The following is a 26,047-nucleotide window of genomic DNA, read 5'->3' on the forward strand; positions in this document are numbered from 1 at the left end:
TGTGTGTGTGTGTGTGTGTGTGTGTGTGTGTGTGTGTGTGTGTGTGTGTACCACATCTTCTTTACCCATTCATCTGTTGATGGACATCTAGGCTTTTTTCATAGTTTAGTCAATTGTGGACACTGCTGCTATAAACACTGGGGTGCATGTGCCCCTTTGGATCACTACATTTGTATCTTTGAGGTAAATACCCAGTAGTGCAATTGCTGGGTCATAGGGTAGCTCTATTTTCATCTTTTTGAGGAACCTCTATACTGTTTTCCAGAGTGACTGCACCAGCTTGCATTCCCACCAACAGTGTAGGAGACAAACATCAATTTCTATCATACATAAAATTCTATTTTTATAGAAGAGACCACCCTAACTTTGCCATGATCGGTGCCTTCTATTTCCTAAATATATCTCCATTATATAGTTAAGAATATAATCTTGGGGTGCCTGGGTGGCTCAGTTGGTTAAGCGACTGCCTTCGGCTCAGGTCATGATCCTGGAGTCCTGGGATCGAGTCCCGCATCAGGCTCCCTGCTCAGCGGGGAGCCTGCTTCTCCCTCTGACCCTCCCCCCCCCATGCTCTCTCTCTTTCTCTCTCTCAAATACATAAAATCTTTAAAAAAATTTAAAAAACTAGGGGTGCCTGGGTGGCTCAGTCGTTAAGCGTCTGCCTTCGGCTCAGGTCATGATCCCAGGGTCCTGGGATTGAGCCCCACATCGGGCTCCCTGCTCGGCGGGAAGCCTGCTTCTCCCTCTCCCACTCCCGCTGCTTGTGTTCCCTCTCTCACTGTGTCTCTTTCTCTGTCAAATAAATAAATAAAATCTTAAAAAAAAAATAGACAACCTTTAAAAAAAATTTAAAAAACTAATTTAGATTTTAGCTTAACTGAAAATTAAGGCCATTTGTAAGTCATTTTTTCTTCAAATGACTACCCAATTTTCTGAACAACATTTTATTTTGTTTCTATTTTATTTTACTTTATTTATTTATTTTATTTCAAAGTAGGCTCCATGCCCAATGTGGGGCTTGAACTCAAAAAACCCTGATATCAAGAGTCGCATGCTCTCCCAACTAAGCCTGCCAGTCACCCCATATCATTTAATTTTAAAATGCCTTAGGGGCACCTGGGTGACTCGGTCAGTTAAGCATCCAACCCTTGATCTCAGCTCAGGTCTTGATCTCAGCTTAGGTCTTAATCTCAGGGTAGTGAGTTCAAGCCCTGCGTTGGGCCCCACCCAGCATGAAGCCTATAAATAAATAAATTAATTAATTAATAATAAACAAATAATAAATAAATAAATAATAAATAATAAATAAATAACAAACAAACAAACAAATAAATAAATAAATGCCTTATCGTGTATGGGCTTATTCTTTCTTGTCTGTCATGTGTTGTTTCTGTATCTGAAATATGCCCTGCCAACTTCATCTTCTCCATTCCTCTTGGCTTGCTGTCTCTGTCTGACCTGATCATAACATTTATCCCCAGTTTATCACCAGTGCCTCTCCATGACACCTGTGTACCCCCAGCTCTGGTATATCCTGGTACTTTTTTTTCATTTCTAGTTTGGTTGAAGGATCTTTTGTATATCCCTTATTTTCAGAAACACAAGTATACTCAGATTGAAAAACTACACAATTCCCCACCTCAAAAAAAAAAAAAAAACAAAGCCAAAATGAATAATGGGAGGCCCTGAAGGATAAGAAGGGCAGAAGGGATAGAAAGAATACTTGGTTTTGGTTTTGGTTTTGTTTTGTTTTTTAAGATTTTGTTTATTTATTTGACAGAGAGAGAGCGAGCACAAGCAGGTGGAGTGGCAGAGGGAGAAGCAGGCTCCCCGCTGAGCAAGGAGCCCAACATGGGACTTGATCCCAGGACCCTAGGATTATGACTGGAGCAGAAGGCAGACACTCAACTGACTGAGCCACGCAGGTGCCCCTAGAAAGAATATTTGAAGAAATAGTGGCAGAAAATTTCCCAAATTTGATGAAAAACATTAACCCGTACATCTAAGAAGCTCAACAAACTCCTAGGAAAAAAACCTCAAAGACACCCACACCTACACACAAATAATCAAACTGCTGAAAACCAAAGACAAAGAGAATCTTGAAAACAGCAAGAGAGAAGTGACTTACCACATACAAGGGATCCTCGATAAGATTAACAACTGATTTCTCAGGGCGCCTGGGTGGCTCAGCCAGTTAAGCATCTGCCTTCGGCTCAGGTCATGATCCCAGGGTCCTGGGATCGAGCCTCGCATCGGGCTCCCTGCTCCACAGGAAGCCTGCTTCTCCCTCTCCCACTCCCCCTGCTTGTGTTCCCTCTCTTGCTGTCTCTCTCTGTCAAATAAATAAATAAAATCTCTAAAAAATTAAAAAAAAATAACAACTGATGTCTCATAAGAAATGATGAAGGCCAGAAGGAAACAAGGAGGCAAAGACTTGCACACTGAAAACTACAAAATATTGTTCAAAGAAATTAAAGGAGATCTAAATAAATGAAAAGACATCTTATGATCATGGATTGGAAGAATTAATATTGTTAAAATGGAAATATTCTCCAAACTGAGCTATAGATTCAACACAAACCCTATCAAAACCCTAGATGCTCTTTTTGCAGAAATTGATAAGCTGATCCTAAAATTCATATAGAAGTGCAAGGACACAGAGTAGACAAAACAATCTTGAAAAAGAAAAACAAACTTGGAACATTTATACTTCCTAATCTCAAAACCTACTCCCAAGCTACAATAATCAAGACTGTATGTTGGGACACCTGGGTGGCTCAGTTGGTTAAGTGTCCAACTCTTTGATTTCAGCTCAGGTCATGATCTCACAGTCGTAAGATCGAGCCCCATGTCGGGCTCTGTGCTAGGCATGGAGTCTGCTTAAGATTCTCTCTCTCTCTCCCTCTTCCCCTCCCCTCCACTCTCTTCAGGCTCGCACTCTCCCTCAAAAAAAAAGACTGTGTGGTACTGTCTAAAGGATACAGATATAGGCCAGTGGAATAGAATTGAGAATCCAGATACAAACCAAAACATCTATAATCAACTGGTTTTTGACAAGAGTACCAAGATAATTTTGGGGGGAAAAATTATCTTTTCAATAAATAGTGCAAGAAAATGAATTTTGATGTGAGGTAGGCACCCTACCTCATATCACATACAAAAATTAACTGAAAATGCTTCCAAGACCTAAATGTAAGAGCCAAAACTATAAAATTCATAGAAGAAAATACAAATATAAGTCTTTGTGACCTTAGATTAGGCAATAATTCTTAGAGAGGATACCAAAAGTAGAAACAACAAAAGAAAAAAATAAGATAAATTGGATCTCATCAAAATTTAAAAACTTCTGGGCACCTGGGTGGCTCAGTTGGTTAAGCGACTGCCTTCAGCTCAGGTCATGATCCAGCAGTCCCTGGATCGAGTCCCGCATCGGGCTCCCTGCTCGGCAGAGAGTCTGCTTCTCCCTCTGACCCTCCCCCCTCTCATGTGCTCTCTCCCTCTCTCTCTCTCATTCTCTCTGTCTCAACTAAATAAATTTAAAAAAAAATCTTAAAAAAAAAAACAAAATTTAAAACTTCTATGTATCAAAGTATACTACCAATAAAGTGAAAAGAAAACTCACAGAATGGGAGAAAATATTTGCAAATCATCTATCTAATAAAGGTCCAGTATCCAGACTATACAAAGAACTCTTACAATTCTTAGAATAAACAGACAAAAACCCGAGTAAAAAATGGGCATAGATATTTATTAGACATTTCTCCAAAGAAGATATACAAATGGCCAATAAACAAGGAAAAGATGCTCAACTTCATTAATCATTAGGGAAATGCAAAAACCACTATGAGATACCACTTCATAGCCACTGGGATGGCCAAAATCAAAAAGACAAATAAGTGTTGGCAAAGTTGTGGAGAAACTGGAAACATCATACTGGTGAGAATGTAAAATTGTACAGCTGCTTCAGAAAACAGTCTGGCATTTTCTCAAACAGTTAAACACAGAGTTACGATATGATCTAGGAATTCTGCTCCTAGGTATATATACCCAAGAGGAATATACACAAATGTTCATAGCAGCATGGTTCATAATAGCCAAAAGGTAGAAATAATCCAAATATCCATCAATTGAATGGATAACCAAATTGTGGCATACATACACAATTAATTATTAGTCAACCACTAAAAGGAACAAAGTACTGATACATGCAATGACATGGATGAACCTTAGGAATATTATGCTAAGTGAAAGAAACCAGGCATAAATGACCATATAGTACGGTTCTATTTATATGAAATGTTTAAAACAGGCAAATTTATAGAAACAGAAAGTAGAATAGTGGTTTCCAAGGACTCAGGGAGGGAGAAATTGGGGAGGGACTGCTAACGGATATGAGGTTTCTTTTTGGTGTGACGAAAATGTTCAGCAGTTGATTGTGGTGATGGATGCACAATTCTATAAACATAACCAAAAGCCACTGAATTGTACAATTTGAATTGGTGAATTATATGGCATGTGTGAACCATATCTCAATAAAGGTGTTAAAAGGGGAGCCTGGCTGGCTTAGTCGGTAGAGCATGTGACTCTTAATCTCAGGGTTCTAAGTTCGAGCCCCATGTTGGAGGTAGAGATAATTTAAAAATAAAATCTTTTTTTTAAAGATTTTATTTATTTATTTGAGAGAGAGAAAGCATGAGTGGGAGGGGAGGGGCATAGTGAGAGGAAGAAGCAGACTCTCTGCTAAGCAGGGAACTAGCCACCAGGCTGGATCCCAGGACCTTAGGATCATGACCTAAGCCGAAGGCAGACACTTAACCAACTAAGCCGCCCAGGTGACCCTAAAAATAAAATCTTTAAAAAAAATGTCGGGGCACCTGGGTGGCTCAGTCGTTAAGCGTCTGCCTTCAGCTCTGGTCATGATCCCAGGGTTCTGGGATCAAGCTCTGCATAGAGCTCCCTGCTCAGCGGGAAGCCTGCTTCTCCTTCTCCCACTCCCCCTGCTTGTGTTCCCTCTCTCACTGTGTCTCTCTCTGTCAAATAAATTAAAAAAAAAAAAAAACTTAAAATAATAATAAAAAAATTTTTTTTAAATGTTAGGGCGCCTGGCCAGCTAAGTCAGTTAAGCATCTGTCTTCAGCTGATCTTCGTGATCCTGGGGTCCTGGGATGGAGCCCCACATCAGGCAGCAAGGAGTCTGCTTCACCTTCTGCCCCTCCCCCTGCTCATGCCTGCCCTCTCTCTCTCGCTTTGGCAAAAATAAATAAATAAAATCTTAAAAAAAAATTTTTTTAAATGTTAAAAAATGCTTAGAGGAACAATTTTGGGTCAACTGACAAAATTAGAACATGGAAGGTAGATTAAAAAAAAGTATTATATCAATGTTAAGTTTACTGAAGATAATACCTATATCATAACTGTATAGAAGATGCCTGTATCATAACTGTATAGAAGAATCATAACTTGATTCTGGGAAAATATCAATGAAGTACTTGAGAAGTAAATTATAATGTATGAAACTTATTCCAATAGTTAAGGAGAATGCATAAAACTAATGAAATACTGTGTGTCAACCGTACTTCAGCTTAAAAAATTAGTTAAGGGGGAGACAGGGTGGCTCAGTCGATTAAGCGTCTGCTTTCAGCTCAGGTCATGATCCTAGGGACCTGGGATAGAGCCCCGCATCAGGCTCCCTGCTCAGCGGGGAGTCTGCTTCTCCCTCTCCCCCTGCTGCTCCCCCCTGCTCGTGCTCTCTCTCTCTCTCTCAAAATAAATATATAAATAATCATTACAAAAAGTTTTTTAAAAAATTAATTAAGGAGAAAAACATATACATTAGATAGAACACAAATGATAAAACAAATCAAGCAAAAATGTTGACCATAGGTCAATCTGGGTATGGATGTTCTCTATTACTGCAACTTTTTAATAATTTTTTTCCCTTTTAAAAAAATGTGTTATTTTTTACTGAAGTACAGACATACAACTTTTCTATAAATTTGAATTCTTTTTTAAGTTTTAAGAAGTTACCCATTCTAGGCAAAGGACTTGAATAAAAATTTCTCCAAAGATGATACACCGATGGCCAACAAGCATATGAACATACTCAACATCACTAATCATCAGAGATATGCAAATTAAAACCACAATGAGCTATCACCTGTCACCCATTAGGATGGTTATTATTAAACAAAAGAAAGAAAGAAGGAAGGAAGGAAGGAAGGAAGGAAGGAAGGAAGGAAGGAAGGAAAGAAAAAGAAAGAAAGAAAGAAAGAGAGAGAAAGAAAGAAAGAAAGAGAAAGAAAGAAAGAAAAAAGAAAAGAACAAGTGTTAGCAAGGACATGGAGAAATTGTGCACTGTTGGTAGGATTGTAAAATGGTGCAAATGCTAGGGCAAATAGTACAGAGTTTCTTCCAAAAATTAAAAACAGAACTACCACCTGATCTAGCAATTCCACTTGTGGGTATATATATATATCCAAAAGAACTGAAAGCAAGGGGCGCCTGGGTGGCTCAGTCGTTAAGCGTCTGCCTTTGGCTCAGGTCATGATCCCAGGGTCCTGGGATCCAGCCCCACCATCGGGCTCCCCACTCAGCGGGAAGCCTGCTTCTCCCTCTCCCACTCCCCCCTGCTTGTGTTCCCTCTCTCACTCTGTCTCTCTCTGTCAAATAAATAAATAAAATCTTAAAAAAAAAAAAGAACTGAAAGCAAGATCTCAAAGAGATATTTGCATGCTTATGTTCACAGCAGCACTATTCAAAATAACCAAGAGGTGGAAGCACCCAAATGTCCATCCACCAATGAATGTATAAACAGAATGGAGCAGATACATACAATGGACTATTATTCAGCCTACAAATGGAAGGAAATCCTGTCACATATTACAGCATGGATTAACCGTGAGGACATTATGCTAAGTGAAACAAGCCAGTCACAAAAAGACAAGTATCACATGCTTCCACTTCTAGGAGGTATCTAAAGTAGTCAAATTCTTGAAACAGAAAATAGAAGAGTGGTTACCAGGGGGTGGAGAGATGGGGTAAGGAGGAGTTGTTTTATGGGTACAGAGTTTCAGTTGTGCAAGATGAAAAGATTCTATAGATCTGTTTCACAACTCAACACTACCAAAGTGCACATTCAAAAATGGTTAAGATGGTAAATTTTATGTTATGTGTTTTTTTACTACACACACACACAAATTTTAAGTATCCATTCTGGCAATCGGTCTCTTCAGAACACTGCCTCCTCCCTTGGTCTTGCTTAGAGAAAGGTTTAAGTCTAACAGGTAGATGTCCTCTCACAGTCTGGGCGACTGGAGTCCCCTTGTTTTTATAAAAAGGAATAAATAAGATCACATCTGAGGAACTCCTGGAAAACCCCTATCAATAAGGCAGAACTTAGTAGGGAATCACACTACTGCTCCCTTGACTTTTGCTGAGCTAGTTCATGCTTTCTTCACCTCCAGCTGCTGAGAGCTTTGCAGAGCTTTTAAGGAGGTGCCTGGTATTTCCTAGACCCTATACTCTGGTCCTATGAGGTGGGTGGGATGGTTTAACTAAATCCACAGCTGGACCGACCACCTCACATGAACCCAGGAAGATCATCCGGGCAGCGGGCCTGCAGAGCAATGCTGGATCCACCAGGGGGCATCAGACACCATACTGTGCCACATCCAGTACTTGGCCCAGTCCCCAGCCACCTGCTCATGCTAAGCAAGGGTCCACTGGCCAGCCTGCCTCTGCTCTCCACAGGGGTTAGGCCTGGGGGGAAGGCCTAGGTGTCCTCTGGCAGAGGCTGGTTTGTTTATAAGCCATACTGACTCTGCCAGAGTAAATGCCCGTCAATCATGCCAAAGGGGGCATCACAAGCAAGAAAACAACAGCTAAGTTCTCTAGCACTTGCTTTTTGGTCCCTGTTCCTCACACTCTGAGTCCATGAGTCCTCGCAGTCCCTCACTGTCCCTGAGTCCTCACAGTCCTTCCTCCCAATCCTCTTCCAAATCCAAGAGGTTTTTCTGGAGGGCCAGGAGGGTGCTGGCTAAAAAAGGCTATACCTAACCCACAGCTGACTGCTTGGGGGCCTGAGTGGAGGCTCAAAGGATGAGTGACCAGATAAACAGAGCTCAGTGCACTACCACATTCCCCTGGGACTGGCCTCCGGACACAGGTTCCTCCCTCCCTGCCAGCACATTCTGGCAGCCTGGAAGGCTTATGGATGCCCAGCTCTCATTTCTTGGACCTCCTTGCCTCTATTTCAACAAACCCCTTAGAAGTCAGGTCCTTCACCTGTGACCCTAAACTCGGGAACCTCCCTTTCTGACTCCCACATCTGGACAACACATGCTCCCTCTCTCCCATTTCACCTTGCTAACTCCCTAGATGGCTCTGGCCCTGCCCAGCTGTAGATACTGGCAGGCCAATCCCAGCCATGAGCATCCCCCTGCCAGGTTTTGCAGCTCTCCTTCCCATAAAGCTGCAAACCAGCAATACTATGCAAACCTAGCTGCCAGGCAAATCTCCCAGTGCCCATTCCCCATAGGAACGGGGCCAAAATGCCCTCACTTTCTTTCCTCAGGTTCCCACCCCACTCCTGCCACCCTCATCACTAACAGAGGACTGGCTTCCCACATCTTGTCAAACAAGCCTCTCAGGCAAACTACCTTGGCTTCCCTGCCTTCCATGGTTCCCCCACTGCCCTCCCTGCCCTATCTTGGAGGCAGGCCCCACCACCTCATCTAGAATCCTGCCCCTCCAAGTCCAGGCCCTACCCACCCCACACTGATTTGCTGAATCTTCAGGCCTCCCCTCACGGTAAGTGCTCTCTCTTATGTTGCAAACATACAAGTCACCTAGGAACAACTCCCTTCACCCAGCTCCCTTCATCTCCCCTACCTGTGTGTACTCTTATCTTCCCTTCACCTCTTGAATTCCTGAGGGGTAGTGGGCAGCTCTGTTTCTACTTCCTCATTTGCTGCTCACTCCGCAATCCGTCACCCCCACAAGAGTTCACATCTCTGTGCCATGGCTGTCCTCCAATCATCTGATTTTCAAATCAAACACCTTTCTGGTCTTTTTGCAATTGGATTTCTCTGCATCATCCGTCACACTTGATAGACTTTGACTTTTGCCTTTCCTGACACACATTCTTCTTAATTTGCCTATTTCTCTCACACTCTTTTACTTTTTTTTAATTTTATTAAGTAGGTTCCACACCCAATGTGGGGCTTGAACTCACAACCCCAAGATCAAGACTGAGCCAGCCACACGCCCCACTCTTTTACTTTTCTATCATACATTACTTACCTATCCCCCCCGACACACACAAACACCCAGTAGGTTAGGGTCTTCCCAAGTTCCCTCTTAAGCTCACCCTTCATTCTATACGTGGCTTTCTTTTTAATTAAAGTTTTTATTTTGAGATAATTGGAGGTTCACATGCAGTTGTAAGAATGTGAGCTCCTAGGGGCACCAGACTGGCTCAGCTGGTTAAGCGTCCAACTCTTGATCTCAGCTCATGTCTTGATCTGAGGGTCGTGAGTTCAAGCCCCACATCAGTCCCTATATATGGGTGTAGAGCCTACTTAAAAAAAAAATAAAAAGAGCTCTTAAGTACTGTTTGCCCAACTTCCCCAATGGTAACATCTTACAAAACTATAGTATAACATCACAACCAGGATACTGACACTGATACAGTTAAGTCACAGAACAGTCCCATCACCACCAGGATTCCTTGGGCTGCCCTGCTATATAGCCACAGTCCCCATCCCACCACCAGTGCCATTTAAAGATAGAAATATATGAAGCACTTGAGTAGCTTCTTCTTCAACTTCTCACACACACTAGGGAGACATATCGGGACTGAGGACAGGGGGAAGTGCTCCAGATAATTCTGTTATATGCCCAGCTGAGAAACACTGCTCACACCTCCACACTCTCCAATATCAGCTACTTCTGTAATGCTGTTTTTCCTAGAAAATGCTTTTTAAACCTGGGTCTGAAGTCACACTATTCTCCAGAGCAGCCAGGACGTAGGCAACCCACTAGCTACTACCACCAGAAAATCCTGTGGCTCCCAAAACCAACCCCACCCAGCTTCCCTGGTCCTTTTCCTCCTCTTTCTAACCTTGAGTTCATTCACGCACTGAATGTCTATTAACTCCTACAGAGGCGAGGGCGGTGACCTGACATGACACTCATCTAACCACCCAGCCCAGGGATCCCACAATACCTCTGTGCTGCCCAAGCTCCTGGCCCTGAAGGACCCAGAGAACTCACAAGTGTCATGTTTGTCTCCCGCTGCCTTCAGGGAGTGCCTGTGAAGTGAGTGCCCATTTTGCCCCCCACAGACTCTTGACCACTCCCACCCACAGATAAGGAGCTTGCACTGGTGGAAAGCCTCCTGGGAAAATCAGGAGCTTCTTACCTCACAGTACACAATGTCCGCTCCATAGTCCAGGGCCAGCAGCCGCATGGGGAGGGTGCCTACCCGAACCATAGGGGCTAAGATGAGTTTGTTGTGGTAGCACAATGAGAGGGTGTGCTCGATCATTCTTCCTCTGCTAAAGCCTGCAGGAAGGGAAAACAAGAGTAAGAAATCCAAATAAAGAAAATCTCTTCTGTTATCCAGGGCAGGCTTTTCTTCTTCTTCCCAACACATAGGACTTTGTTCCCCTTTTCTCTGATCATAAAAATCACGCATGCTTATTTATTCACCTAAAGAATATTTAGTAGTGCCTAGTCTGGGCCAGTCACTGTCCTAGTCTTTTGGGATATAATAGAGAACAAAACAGACAAAAATTCCTGCTCTGATAGAGCTTTTATTCTAGTAGGGGAACAAAGGCAAAAAAAATAATACATAACAAATAAATTATTTAGTATGTTGGAAAATTGGTAATGCTACAGAGTAAAAAATAGCATGGATAAAGGAAATTGAAAACACTGGGGCTGGGTAAAAATTTTTTTCCATTTTATTGAGATGTGATTGACATATAATGTATTAATTTAAGGTGTACAAACATAGTGATTTGATATACATATATGCTAGAAAATGATTACCACAATAAGTTAACATCTATCACCTCACATATTAATAAATTTTTTTCGGGGCGCCTGGGTGGCTCAGTTGGTTGAGCAACTGCCTTCGGCTCAGGTCATGATCTCAGGGTCCTGGGATCGAGCCCCGCATCGGGCTCCCTGCTCCATGAGAAGCCTGCTTCTCCCTCTCCCACTCCCCCTGCTTGTGTTCCCTCTCTCTGTCAAATAAATAAATAAAATCTTTAAAAATAAATAAATAAATAAATAATTTTTTTTCTTGTGATGAGAAGTTTTAGGATCTACTCTTAGCAGGGTGCCTGGGTGGCTCCGGGCTCTGCACTCAGCTCGTAGTCTGTCTGGGATTCTTTCCCCCTCTGCTCCTCCCCATGCTCTCACTTTCTCTCTCTCTCAAATAAATAAATAAATAAATAAAATCTTAAAAAAAAATATCCACTCTAGGGGCACCTGGGTGGCTCAGTCGATTAAGTGTCTGCCTTCGGCTCAGGTTATGATCCCGGGCTTCTCCCTCTCCCTCAGCCCCTCCTTCCCGCTATTCTTTCTCTCTCTCTCAAATAAATAAATCTTTAAAAAAAAAAATCTACTTTTAGCAACTTTCAAATACATGATTTTGTCAACTATAGTTGCTATGCTATACATTACATCCCCAGAACATATTTATCTTCTAACTGGAAGTTCATATCTTTTTTTCTTTTTTTTCTTAGAGAAAGAGAAAGAGAAGGGGGCGGGGAGGTGAGGAGGGAGAGGGACAAGCCGACTCCATGCTGAGCACAGAGCCCGACACAGGGCTCGATCCCACGACCCTGAGACCACGACCTGAGCCGAAATCAAGAGTCAGACATTTAACCGACTGAGCCACCCAGGCGCCCCAGAAGTTCATATCTTTTTACCACCTTTATCCATATAACTCCATTCTCCCAGCAAGAAAAATATAAATAAATGGTACTTTAACATTTTATAGTAAAATATAAAAATATTTATATGAAATATTTACATTAAAATATAAAATTTTAAATAGGGAAACAAAGATAGGCTTCAATGGGAAGATAACATTCGAGCTAAGACTTGAGTTAGCCAAGTTGGTATCTAATGGAAGAATACACAGCAGAAGAAACAGCCAGTGCAAAGGCCCTATGGCAGGAGCTTGCCTGGTGTGTTAGAGGAACAGCAAGGAGGCCAATGTGGTTGGAACACAGAAGAGAGAATAATGAAAGTCAGATACACGATGTCACAGCAGTAAGCAGATAGGACACAGTGGTCAGATCCCATACGGCCTTACAGGACACTCTATGGACTTTCTTAGCTCTTCACGAAAAAGAAGCCAGTAAAGGGTTTTAAGCAGAGGAGTAGCATGACTGAACATGTTTTCTCATGATCACGGTGATTGCTATATAAAAAGGAGTCTGCTGGGGGCCAGAGTAAACACAGGAAGACTGGGTACAAGGCTCTTTGGTAACCAACATAAAAGCTGATGGTGGCTCAGGCCAGGGAGCTGGTAGTAGAGGTGGTGAGAAGTGATCACATCCTAATTATACTTTGAAGGTAGAGCCAACAGGGGTAAAAAGAGAAAAAAAAAAGAAATCAAAATCCCATATCCCAGAGAGAACTGTTAATATTAATTTATTTATTCTAAGCAAATATGGACCCCTCTAAAAAGTCACAAAGCTAGCTAGCCAATGCTATGCTCTGCTCAGTTACTAACGCTGTCTCCATTTTCTTTTTACTATTCGGCCCATTCTGGCTGGTCCCCACCTCCACCGCTCCACTAAAACTGCTCAAAGTCACCAATTACCTCGAAGTTGTAGAATCAACCAGACACTCACCTGTCCACAATCTTGTTTCACTAACAGTATGGGGACATGGTTGAGCCTCCCGTCTTCCTTGACACCCCTGATCCCACACTTTCCTGGTTTTTCTCCCACCTCTCTGCCCCGCTCTTCAGTGTCTTTCCTGGTTTCACCTCCTCTACTCACATGTTGAGTTTCCTCCTTAGTCTTGGGCCCTCTTCCCTTCTAATTCCACACATTCTCCCTTGCAAATTTACTCACTCCCATGGCTTAAAATATTGGTAATATGCTGGTGATCTCCAAAGGCATTTTACACTAACTGCTTAATACACGGCCCCACCCGGGTAGCTTAAGGATATCTTATACTAAACATGCACAAAACAAGATCTTGATCTGCCCTCCTAAGCTGCCTCCTATGTCTTCACTAATTCATTCAACAGACATATACTGAGCCCGTATGATATGCCAAGCACTGGATGGCACCATGAGGAGGAGAGGGTACAGTAGAAGAGAGGATTATAGACAGGGAACTTACAAATACTTGTGAAACCGTAACCGTGTACAGTGCTATGAAGGACATGAGATTTTGGGAATCTGTGCCAGCAGGAAAGGGATGAAGAGAAGGGCTTCCCTTAAGAAATAATTTCTTCTTCTTCTTTTTTTATTTTACTTACTTATTTTAGAAAGAGAGAGAGAACGCAAGAGCGCAAGCAGGGAGAAGAGCAGAGTGGGAGGGAGATGGGGAAAAGAACCTCAAGCTGACTCTGCATTGAGCTCAGAGCCTGACGCAGCGCTCTATCTCACAACCTTGAGATCATGACCTGAGCCAAAATCAAGAGTCGGATGCCTAACAGACTGAGCCACCCAGGCACCCCAAGAAATAATTTCTGATTTAAGATTTCAAGGGAGAGAAGGTGTTAAGCAGGCCAATACATGGAGAGAAAATGTTTCCCATTTCAGCAACTAGCATCTCCACTCACCCAATTACTCATCCTTAATCCATATTCCCCATATTCAATCTATCACTAACTCCTGTTGAAACAACCTTCAAAATATAACTCTAATCCACCTGCTTTGCTCCATCTCCAGTGCCACCACTGTGCACAAAGCCAGCCTCCTAACGGTCTCCCCAAATCTAATCTTACCCCCTGCTATACTGAGTGGTATTTGAAAAAGGCAACTCTGATACCATTCCCTTGTTTATATCCTTTAATGGCTTCCCACTGAGTTTAGGATAACTTCCAAACCCTTCTGATGACCCGGCAAGCCCTGCATGACCTGTCTCTGCTCACGTCACCAGCTCACCTTGAGCCTCTCTCCCCCGAAAGTCTCCCACACCAAGCTCTGGGGTATGTACTTGCAGTCCTCTCTGTCTCGAACACTCTCCCCGACTCAATCACAAACACACACACACACACACACACACACACACACACACGAACCTCCTCTTGACCTTGAATGTCCCCTTTCTGGAGACATTTCCTTACCAGACCACCTAACTCCAGGTCCCGGGTCACACACTTTGTGCTTCCCTATAGCTCAGTTACGATCCCCCTGTATCCACGCTGATTTGTGTGGTCTCTTGTTTAACCCCCAGCTCCTGTTCTAGACCACCAGGACAAGTCCACCAAGACAGGAACATGGCTACCTAGTTCACCGCCAGGTTTCTAGCCCTCAGCCCAGTATTTGGCCCTTAGCAGCCGCTTTGGAAGGAAGGTGTGACTGAATACTCACTCTGTGGTGGCTGGGAACACCCTCCTGGAGGGTGGCTGGTCTGGGAACTCCCTCTGGCCCACGTCAGCAGTGCCTGACAGGGCCTGCCTCCAAGAAGTCTCCTCTCAAAGAAGCTAGGCAGTCCCCACCCTTTCCCGGTTACCTTCACAACCATTCACCGGCCGGAGATCACACCCAGATCACCATTTTAGTCACACAAACTGAGATGATTTCTCTACCATTCTTTTAAGGGCTGGTTTTCTGACAGTTTTGATTACCTTCTCAGACAGTAACCTTAACTTCAGTTGCATAGATCCAAAATCCCATCAATTATAACGCTTTCAGATTGAAGATAACACCATTCAGGGAAAGCAATGAATGGAAAAAACTTTACCAGCCCCTTCCATGTAAATTTTCCTAGGGACTATAACCTTGCTTAAAAAGCAATTTCTTTAAAATAGAAATTTAGAGGCAGCTGGGTGGCTCAGTCATGAAGTATCTGCCTTCAGCTCAGGTCATGATCCCAGGGTCCTGGGATTGAGTCCCATATCGGGTTCCCTGCTCCGCGGGAGGCCTGCTTCTCCCTCCCCGCACTCCCCCTGCTTGTGTTCCCTCTCTCGCTGTCTCTCTCTCTCTGTCAAATAAATAAATAAAATCTTTAAAAAAAAAAAAAAAGAAAGAGGGTGAAATGACCTAGGCATACAGTGAAACAGGCTGAAAAGAGAATGGCCAGCACTTGTACAACAGTCCTGATGCAGGCAGGAAATTGAAGGAACAGGGAGAGAATACTAACAGGCACTTTTTATCTTTGCAATGCATTGCAATTCTCAAAGTGCTTCATATATAACTGTGATTCTCAAACGGGACAGCACATTAAAATCATCTGGAAAGATATTAAAAAAATACCAATGTCCCGGCCTTACATCCAAAACCAATTAAATCAGAATGTAACCTCCATTAGGGCAGGGATTCTACCTGTTTTGCTTGCTGTCTGTTTGAACAGTATCCAGCACATGCATGGTGCTCAGGAAACATTTACTGAATGAATAAATGAATGAATGAATGTATCACTATCACCTGAGATCCAAGGGACAATTCTGTTTAAAACTTATGGAGTAACCAGGCAATGTGAGTTACCATGGTAGCCCTGGGAAAAAAATACTACTAAGTTAGGCCCCTGCTCTCAGGAGCTTACATTCTTTCCACAATAAGTAAAACTTTCTTATTTCCGTTGTTGTACATTGTTCTATAATGTACAACATGTATCTCAATAACAACTAGAAGTTACTCAATGTGAGCAAAAGGAAAAGAGAGGAGCTTTATTCAGTGGCTAATGAACTGACAAAAAGAAATTAAGGGCCATGGCCAGAGACTGGCTCAGACAGATTCCAATCCTTATGAGATTTTGAATTAATCATATTGTCAGGACTTGAGCATGGTGAGAAAACAGCCCTATACTAACCAGCTTCCCTGCTCCAAATATTTGGGCAGAACCCAAATGCAAGTACATACCTATGTATTACTCTTTTCTGATAATTTCTTCAGTGTATCTGTTCTGGCTTGGTGCGAAGTAAGACTGTTTTCATCTGAAAAAAACAGTGGCACATGTAAATGGATAAAACCTGTTGAGTCAGCTGTCCAAGAAGCTACATAGATAAGGAACAAGGAGCCCTGAGATCTTGAAAGAATCATACAAGTAGTATAAAATCAAGTATCTTAGAGTGTCCTTTATATCAACTCCCCTCTATCATACTGCCAACCAGCAGCCATCTGGCCTGGATATGAACTTTTCATTGATGGAAAACTCCTCACCCTCAGGACAGATCTGGGCAATTCTAGTTGTTACAGCAGTTCTTTATATATCAAATTCAGAATCTGCCTTCTGGAATAGTACACCCCACAGCACACCTCATCTCTTTTCCATCTGGCACATTCCCCAGATCTGTAAGGACAGTTTTATTCTCCCTAAACTTCTCTTCTCCAGCATCACTGTCTTGAATCACTTTTTCTTGTGTTTATGACTTTCAGGGCCCCCAACGTTCCTAATCCCAAGGGCAAAGCAAGCAATGGCATCGGTGTACTTGCTACAGATTCTGAGGATGAGGCAGAGCCAGTGCAAAAAACTTGTCAAATGTGCCTCCCTAAAGTGAAAGCACAAGTAATCTCAGCCTCTCTTCAGTCCTCATCCTCTATGCAGGATTTCTCAACAACACACTATTCACATATTGGGCCAGATAATCCTTTTTTGTGGAGGGCTTCCCTGTGCATTGTACAGTGTTGAGCAACATCCCTGGCCTCTGCCCACTAGATGCCAGTAGCACCTCCCCAGATGTGACACTAAAAATGTCTCCAAACTCAGGATGTCTGGATGGCTCAGTCGGCTATGTGTCTGCCTTCAGCTCAGGTCCTGATCCCAGGGTCCTGGGATCGAGTCCCACATTGGGCTCCCTGCTCAGCGGGAAGCCTGCTTCTCCCTCTGCCTGCTCTGCATGCCCTCCCCCCTGCTTGTGCTCTCTCTAACAAGTAAATAAATAATAAATCAATAAAATCTTTTTAAAAATTTAAAATTAAAAATAAAAATGTCTCCAAACTCTGTCAAATGTCCCGGGGTGGGGCAGGGGCAAAATCACCCTCACTTGAGAGCCACCGCTCTATCTAATGACTCTGTTCACCTGTCACTCCTCAAATCTCTCTCCTCTGCTGGTTTAATGACTAACTTTCCAGAAAGTCTACTTATGTATCAAAATGGCATTTGAAACTTTAAAGGTATTTATCATTTTGGAAACAACATGCATTGGTGAGGATGTGGAGATAAAAGAACGGTGGAAATTAAAATGGGTGCAGCCGCTGTGGAAAACAGTATGGAAGTTTCTCAAAAAAACTAAAAATAGAATTGCCGTATGACCCAGCAATTCCAGTACTGGGTATTTATGAAAACAATACAAAAACATGAATTCAAAAAATATATGCACCCCCTATGTTTATTGCAGCATTATTTACAATAGCTAAATTCTGGAAGCAACCCAAGTGTCCCTTGATAGATGAATGGATAAAGAAGATGTGGTGTATACACGCACGCACGCACGCACACACACACACACACAGAATGGAATATTAGCTATTAAAAAAAGAATGAAATCTTGCCATTTGCAACAACACTGATGGTATTAGAGGGTATAATGCTAAGTGAAATAAGTCAATCAAAGAAAGATAAGGGGTTTTTTTGCAACCTGAACATCTGAACTCAAGTAAAATATTCTGACCAGGGCTATGTGAGGCAAGCCATATATGTGATCACTCAGTAGATTAGAAGGACCCTCCTCACCACTATTTAAACAATTTAGGTATCTGGGAAGCCAGTGAAGTTGAGTGATTGCAAGAATGGTAGCCTCAGGATGAAAAGTTGGGAGGGAAGGCAAGAGAATAGAGAGTGAACCTCAGCTGAAAAAGGGCGGGGGGTAAGTACAGAGAGAAATGTCTGCTTGAAATAAAGCCTGAAGATCTGACCTCCCACTTCACCGAGAGGCCACCAGCTTGCCCTCGGAGTTCTCAACTCTTGGCTGAGGGAAGTGGGGGTGCCTAGATCTAAGACACCTGGCTCTTGTCTTCTCCCCCAGGCCTGACCATACATTCATACTCTCAATAAACACTTACTAACCAGACCTTGCACGGGGACCACATCTGGGAAAACACCACCGCACCCTCGGAATTTACAGGAGGAGACCAGCACTGGACAAGCCATCAAAGAAGCGGTGGGAGCGACAAAGGAGAATGACAAGGATCAGACACCCAATCTCCAGAAGCCCTCCGCCCCCTGTCCATAGGGCCAGGCCCCCAGCGCCGCGTATCGCCGGACCCTGGAGCCTGCCTCCAACAAGCCCGTTTCCCCAAGGTTGGTCCGGGTCCGGATGTCGCCAAACCCTATTCGGACCTACAGACCTCGCAGCAGTTGAACTTTACAGACTCTCCCTCCTTCCTCAGGGTTCGCCAAGTCCACAAGCCTTACTGAGCCGCGCCAGACACCGTCCGCGAGGCTCTGCGCGCCCGTGACGTCATTGCCGTGCGCCTCTCGCACACCGAGGGGACGATGGCACTGGCGCGACCGTTGCGGCCGCTGTGGCTCGCGGTTCGGTTGCTTTTGGCGCCTCGACGGGACCTAGCGGTCCGCGGCCCCGACGAGCCCCTGCCCGTGGTTCGCATCCCGCGGGCTCTACAGCGGCGGCAGGAACAGCGGCAGAGCGGGCGACCGAGTTCCCCTCGGCTGGTACTGGCGCGACCGGGCCCGCTGCTAATTTCAGCGCGGCGGCCGGAGTTGAACCAGCCGGCGCGCCTCACGCTGGGCCGTTGGGAGCGCGCGCCACTAGCTTCGCGTGGTTGGAAGAATCGACGCTCCCGCAGAGACTACTTCTCTATCGAGCGTGCGCAACAGGAGGCACCATCGCTGCGGAACCCCCCATGTGAGGGCCGCTTCGCGGCTCTGGGTCTGGAACCCCGCGTGCTGCATGCACTACAGGAGGCTGCTCCTGAAGTCGTTCGGCCTACAACCGTGCAGTCGAGCACCATCCCCCCCCTACTTCGCGGCCGCCACATCCTTTGCGCGGCGGAAACCGGCAGTGGCAAGACTCTTGGATACCTGCTACCTCTGTTTCAACGGCTCTTGGGCCGGCCAAGCCTGGACTCGCACAGTATACCTGCCCCTCGAGGCCTGGTCCTTGTGCCTTCGCGAGAATTAGCCGAACAGGTGCGGGCCGTGGCCCAGCCCTTGGGCATCTCCTTGGGCCTCCAGGTGCGGGAGCTAGGGGGAGGCCATGGCATGAGTAGGATTCGGCTGCAACTGTCCAAACAACCTCCAGTAGATGTACTAGTGGCAACTCCAGGAGCTCTGTGGAAGGCCCTGAAAGGTCAACTAATCAGCCTGAAGCAGCTCTCCTACTTGGTGTTGGATGAAGCGGACACGCTATTGGATGAAAGCTTCCTAGAACTAGTGGACTACATCTTGGAGAAGAGCCATATAGCAGAAAGCCCCGCTGACTTAAAAGACCCCTTCAATCCCAAAACTCAGTTAGTGTTGGTGGGGGCCACATTTCCTGAAGGTGTAGGCCAACTGCTAAGTAAACTTGCCAGCCCAGACTCTCTGACCACCATCACCAGCTCCAAACTCCACCGCATCATGCCTCATGTTAGACAGACATTTATGAGGCTGAAGGGAGCAGAGAAGGTGACTGAGTTGGTGCAGATCCTCAAGCAGCATGACAGATCACAAAGGACTGGCCTCTTGGGAACTGTTCTGGTGTTCTGTAATAGTTCCAGCACTGTGAACTGGCTGGGATATATTCTGGATGACCACAAAATCCAACACCTAAGGCTGCAGGGACAAATGCCAGCCTCAATGAGGGCAGGCATCTTCCAGTGCTTCCAGGAGGGCTCCCGAGACATACTCCTCTGCACAGACATAGCCTCTCGGGGCCTGGACAGCACCCATGTAGAGCTAGTTGTCAATTATGATTTTCCCCTCACCCTGCAAGACTACATCCACAGAGCAGGTAGGGTGGGCCGTGTAGGAAGTGAGGTGCCTGGCACTGTCATCAGCTTTGTGACCCATCCCTGGGATGTAAGCCTGGTTCAGAAGATTGAGCTGGCAGCTCGCCGGAGGAGAAGTCTTCCAGGACTAGGGTCCTCAGTAAGAGAGCCTTTGCCCCAGCAAATCTGATGGTAGCCAGCTTAAATGTGATGCCATTAACAGGAATCTTTCCCTTTGCCCTGGGTGGGTGAGCACACTTGTCCATAGGATGCACTGGGCTGCCCAGTCACCTCCCTGAAGGCCTGGTGAGCTGCTCTCTGGCTTCCAAAGGTAGATTTGGCCAGCACTGGAGAATGAGCATGGTTCTTTGTAGTCTTTCACATGACTCCTGAAAAATAAAGTAGATTTTTTGGCTTTGTATTATGTCATAATTTCTAACAATAAATGATGTTTTTATGGGTCTAACAATAGTTAACACTGGGGTAGAATTCATTGGATTATGAGAAGATTCACACTCCAAACAACACATCTGGGACCGAGGCTCTTTCCACTGCTGTTTTATTTTTATTTTTATTATTGTTTAAGGATTTTATTCATTCATTTGAGAGAGAGCGAGCACGAGTGGAGAGAGGGAGAAGCAGACTCCCCACTGAACAGGGAGCCTGATGTGGGGCGCGATCCCAGGACCCTGAGATCATGACCCGAGCCGAAGGCAGATGCCCAACCAAGCCACCCAGCCAACCCATTCCATTGCTGCTTTAATTAGTAAACATTTAGATTTTATTTCTTGCCCCCAAAACATCCATTAAGCACCCCAGAGAAGGGAAAGGGGATATGAGTAGCAGAGAGATTCTCTTCACCAACAGTGCCCATGGCAAGCTTGGGCATTCTTGGTGAAATCTCTCTGGGAAGTACTGGCAGAAGAACAGAAGACAGACTGACACAGAAGTAATGCTTGGTGTGCATTTCCAGGCTCTGCCTTCTTTCTCATCTCTTGTGGCAGGGGAAGAGAAAAGAGGATTAAACTTTTTACAAAACTGGCAAAATAGGCATGTAGCATCCTCTATTTCCTAGGTTCCATTTTCTGCAGCATTATATAAGCCTAAAGTAATGCACAGTTGAGAGTCAAATACTCCACAAAACAACTTAAAAATACTTACACACTGAAAAGGATAAGGTTGCATAGAAAAGAAATGGGCCCAGGGCAATCTTTGCCAGGAGAGAATATTGCACTAAATGTACAATCATATCTCTCTTTTTCATATGAGGAAGGTTGAGGCTCAGAGGGATAAAAGAACTTGCTCAAGGGCGCCTGGGTGGCTCAGTTGGTTAAGCGACTGCCTTCAGCTCAGGTCAGGATCCTGGAGTCCCAGGATCGAGTCCCACATCGGGCTCCCTGCTTGGCAGGGAGTCTGCTTCTCCCTCTGCCCTAACCCCCTCTCATGTTCTGTCTCTCTCTCAAATAAATAAATTTAAAAAAAAAACTTGCTCAAAATCATACACATAAGTATGACAGAATCTGGTCTGTCTGCACCAAGGGTTGAGTTATTTACCAACTTTCAATATTGCCCAATTTGACTCTCAAAAGCAACCAGGTTTGGACAATAATGGGGTCATTCTATCCATGGATCACTATGGCAGAACTGTTAAAAATACATATTCCAGGGACACCTGGCCGGCTCAGTCAGTAGAGCATGTGACTCAATCTCTGGGTTGTAAATTCAAGCCCCATGAGGGGTAAAGAAATAACCTAAAAATAAAATCATAAAAAAAAAAAATTACAGATTCCTGAACTCACAACCATTTGTCTATGCTATTCTGCCTTCCCCAGAGACACAGCCAGGTCCTGATAAGGTATCTAACCCTACCAGGTCAGAGTGATATTCCCAAACTCTCTGGAGCCTTGGAGAATCTAAGTAGTCTTCCGCTGGCCCACCTGCCAGAAAGAACCTCCTCCAGAGCTCTCCCCTTCACATTTTTCCTCCTAGCACTCCCCAAGGGCAGTCTGCTCGAATCAAGCCTGACTTTGTGTGTCCTAACATGCACCACACTAATTCAAGCAACTCAGGAAGAGAAAGAACATGATGTGATTCTCAACCAGGGTTGCCCAACCTCTAAAATAGTAGTCCTGTCATTTTCTACCTCCAGGGCATATCCCCTTTGCAACTGCCCCAGGAAACAAGCATCCCATCTTCGCATATTGAAGGTCAGCAACAGGGGGCTCCCTCCTAAGGAAGGTTATCTCTCATTGCTAGGAAGTTCCTGGCTGCACTATATCCAAGGCTGCCCCAAATATGGTTCCTTCCTGTGGGCCTGATCAGGCTAAGGGCAGAGTTGTCTATTTCCTCCTCCTCCAAGTAGGACCCAATCAGCTTTAGTAACATCTCTTCACAGTTTGACCATGTTTTTCACCGGCACTTTTGCTGAGCCCCCACTTCGTCCTTTCATGGTGGTAGGATTGTTATTACAGTATTTGCCTTTTGGGGGAGAGATGAAAGTAATGATTAAATTGTCATTTTATATTATGTCATTTTGTCATGAATTTGTTTTGAATTTTATACTAAAATGGCCCACCATTCCCACTTTGTGAAGCCATTCAGGACCCTCATTTTGCCTTGGAGCACCTTTAACATCTCTTCCAGTGTTACTTTGAAATGTGATGAGCTTGTCCTCACATTCCTATCAGGTATAAATCCAGAGCCCAACATGAAGCTCTACCATTGAGCAGAACACCTCTTCACTGCTTATGCAACCTTGCATAGGTTTTTTGAGTCCCCCACTTGTAAATACATGAGGGTTCTGTGAATTTATACTTGGGGCAGGACAAGTTCAAGAAGAGCATGTCTTTGCTTTTATTCTTCCCAGCTGGAATGTCTTCCCTCTCCTCTCCACGGGTCCAAATCTAACTTATCCTTCAGACCCACTGCCAAGGAGCCTTCTACACAGATCTCTGCCTCTCCAGCTATTGAATACTTAGGGACAGTGCCATACAACATAGCTGTCTCTTGGGTTAATCTTGCGTCTCAAGCCAATAGCAGAATGTGGGTTTCTCTTGCCCTCTTTTGGTCCCTGGGGCTGTGACAGCCCAGAGGTATGCTCCACAGGGAGTGGCTACTTCACTAGGGCTGGCTGGGGAGGGAAGTGTGAGGGCCTAGGCAGCGTGCTTCTCTGCCTCCACCCTGCTCTCCTCCACAAAACCCTGAGAGCCTGCCCCTCAAGTCACAGATTCCTTATGTGACCTCACTGGGTAGTGATGACCTCACAGGCCTTCTCACAGTTTCCACGGCAGGGTAACTACTCAAACGTGGTGCTGTCGGGGAAACTTTCCTACCAGTTCTCTACCAGATACCAATCTGTTTGGTTGCCTGAGAGAGAATGTCTGACCGGATCTTCTATATTCATTCTAACTTGTCCTCTGTGCCCTGGGAGGGCAGCACAGCAGGTAGGCCTAGGCCAGGCATCTGTCCAAGAGTCACTGGTGTACATACAACTCCACCTGGCAGCCACATGTTCCTTTGGGGCTTCCCCACCACACCTCAGAACGTAACCAGCTGTAAGTAGAACAAGTGGCCTGGGGCGCCCTCAGGGACTTACGTGTCCCTGCTCCCTGCCGAGGACAAGTGAAAGGTCATCCCTGGGCAACTATTCAGAAAGCTTCTAATCTTTATAAATACAGCCTTCCCTTTTGGGCTACAAGCTCCTTTTCCATTCTGACCCTTTCCTGATTGGCCCCTTCGGTAAAGTCAAGCGCATTTTTGTTGGCAAGTGATAAGCGGAGCAGTTTGAGGAAGGAGTGTTGAGGGCTACTCATGAACCTCCCCTTCAAACCCAGGCACCTTCACCATGCTGTTGGGTAGACACACACAAGGGTCCCCCCAGAAACACCGCAGACTGGGCTGCTGAATACTGGGGAAAGGTGGTTTCATATCGATGGGAAGAACAGAAGAGCCAAGGAGAGTGATGAGTGATACAAGATTAGAGGGCTGACGAAATGGCGTCCTAGGAGGTTAGGTTGACGTGAGCATAGACTTGCTACTCAGAATCTGGCTCTGAAGCTCCTGCTCACTCTGCCTCCGTATTTGGCCTTTTCCTAATCTAGGTAAAAGTATCAGAGGGCTAGAGGTCAGTGTGGTTGAAAGAGGCAGTGTGAATGGGGCCCAAGAGGAGTTGCCAAGGTGGGAGGGGTTCTTAGCCCATTTATATTATTTTTTCAACACCCGAAAGGTATTTCCATTAAAGCCTCAGAAGTGACAGACCTTAAGAAATGCTTTTTCTGCTGTGGAAGGGAGACATGGAAGGGATCCTGGTTGCAAGTGTTTCCGTTCTACGGTTTCCTCTGAGAATGAGGGACAGATTTCCAGGTCTCCTGCTGCTGCCCTAAGCTCCAAAGAATCGCTTTTGCAGCCATATTCCTTCTCTAGGGGACTCATAGAGGTGATGGGCCAAGGCTGTGTTTTGGATACCAAGCAGATTAAAGGGCTTCAGCCGGAAACAGGGAGAGATGTGAGATTGGAGGTCCTGGCAGGTTGCTGTATACAGCAGAAATGACTGATGAGATCTGATTTTCTTTCCAGCAGCAGTACCTCCCACTTCTCCTCCTACACCTGGTCACTACCATGTCCTCTACCAAGGGTGTGGAGAAACCCAGGTGGGCTGGCATGGGGAGACATACTGCCTGGTTGGTGGCTACCGGACCTATGGGGATGCTCCTGTGGCCACCCCAGCAAAGGCGGAAGCAGAGAAACCCATTCCCAGCCGGGCTCCCAAGAGACGTCGAGCTCTCGCAGAGTCGGATAAAGACCTAGGTTGCTCCAGCCCCAAAATTCGGCGATTGCAGCATGGTCGCAGGAGGCTGACCCCACAGAAGCTTGCTGGCTGAGCCACTCTACAGAGAGGGCAAACGTTTAACCACCTAAGACAGCTAATGCCTCTTCCTGCAGTGACCCCCTTTGCCCACCACTGGAGGTTAGAACCTGAGCCGTTCTGTCTGAGCCTTTGTCGGCCAGGAGCCTCCTTCCATACTAACTGGCCATGGGCAAGGAGCCTTAGAAACCGAGACTTGAAACGAGAGGCTGCTCCGACCATCCCAGGGTGGAAACTGGCCTGGAAGAAAACCTGATGTTTCTCTGCTTGATACTCTAGAGTCCCTTCTTGGAAAGAAGAAAGAAAAGTCTGCACTCTTTGAGCCAAGGAGGATCCAGGAGCAGAGAGAGGGTTCAGAGTAGTCTCAGCAGGGGCCCATCTATCAGATAGACTCCTGCCCTGAGTCACTGCCAGCAGCCATCAACACAAATCAAGAAGAGCTGGGCTTTTTGAAACTGAAAAAAGCAATTTGTGTCTACCCAGGGAGCCTCTTGTCTGGAGTGCCAGGAGGCAGAATAAAGAGACCCAGGAAGATCCGCTCCCCAGTGCAGGAAGAAAATGGAGAGAGTTGGGTGGCACCACCACTGAGGCTCATGTGCTCCTTCATTCCCATCCCTTTCTGGCCCCAGTGGGATTTCTTACTGTTCAATAAAATGATTTTGTCTAACATATTTGACTTGAAATCCAGCTTGTCCAAGGCCAGGCCCCAAACCTCCTTGTTCCCTGAAAGTACATTCCCACATGGGGATCCTGGTGCTCTGAGACCTGCCTCCAAAGAAGACCCCTGAGTGCAGCTTCTAACTGTGTGGCTCTCACAATGGACACCTGTACAAATCGGGGCAGGACCCGGGCAGGTTCTTTAAGAAATGCAGAGCCTGATGAGAACTTCCCTCTGTGTGTGCACATGTGCGTGCATACGTGTGTGTGTGTGTGTGTGTGTGTGTGTGTGTAAGAAGATGAGAGGCAGGACTGAGAAGACGTTCTGTCAATCCACCCATCTCTATCCATTTACTCCACAAATTCCTTTTAAGGATTTTATTTACTTGACAGAGAGAGACACAGCGAGAGAGGGAACACAAGCAGGGGGAGTGGGAGAGGGAGAAGCAGGCTTCCC

The 26,047-nt window shown here is 45.2% G+C and overlaps 3 protein-coding genes across 6 annotated transcripts in view; 2 read left to right on the forward strand and 1 right to left on the reverse strand.

Moving 5' to 3' along the window:
• Window positions 1-18,639, reverse strand: part of DUS2 (dihydrouridine synthase 2) — a 49,156-nt gene extending 30,517 nt beyond the window's left edge. The window contains exons 1-3 of one of the 4 annotated variants that reach the window (XR_012374621.1): window positions 18,489-18,639; window positions 16,062-16,135; window positions 10,421-10,563 (exon numbers count right to left, since the gene is read on the reverse strand). Coding sequence is in view for 3 of the 4 variants with exons in the window: in XM_073880097.1 (XP_073736198.1) it covers window positions 10,421-10,546 (126 nt within the window). In the remaining variant the exon portion in view is untranslated. The remainder of the gene's footprint in view (window positions 1-10,420; window positions 10,564-16,061; window positions 16,136-18,488) is intronic. The other 3 variants (XM_073880097.1, XM_025889022.2, XM_025889023.2) reach the window with 3 other exon arrangements.
• Window positions 18,621-20,538, forward strand: DDX28 (DEAD-box helicase 28). The gene has a single exon (XM_025889020.2). The coding sequence runs from the start codon at window positions 18,637-18,639 to the stop codon at window positions 20,257-20,259; it is 1,623 nt and encodes a 540-aa protein (XP_025744805.1). The 5' UTR covers window positions 18,621-18,636; the 3' UTR covers window positions 20,260-20,538.
• A 2,892-nt stretch (window positions 20,539-23,430) lies between these two features.
• On the forward strand, window positions 23,431-25,560 carry DPEP2NB (DPEP2 neighbor). Its single transcript, XM_025888833.2, has 2 exons — window positions 23,431-23,512; window positions 24,648-25,560. Exons 1-2 carry the CDS (start codon window positions 23,446-23,448, stop codon window positions 24,947-24,949), a joined length of 369 nt encoding a protein of 122 aa, XP_025744618.1. The 5' UTR covers window positions 23,431-23,445; the 3' UTR covers window positions 24,950-25,560.
• Window positions 25,561-26,047: the final 487 nt, after the last annotated feature.

Source organism: Callorhinus ursinus, unplaced genomic scaffold (assembly GCF_003265705.2).
Source record: "Callorhinus ursinus isolate GAN/ISIS: 27379988/994484 unplaced genomic scaffold, GSC_fseal_2.0 scaffold37, whole genome shotgun sequence".
NCBI classification, from domain to species: Eukaryota; Metazoa; Chordata; class Mammalia; order Carnivora; family Otariidae; genus Callorhinus; species Callorhinus ursinus.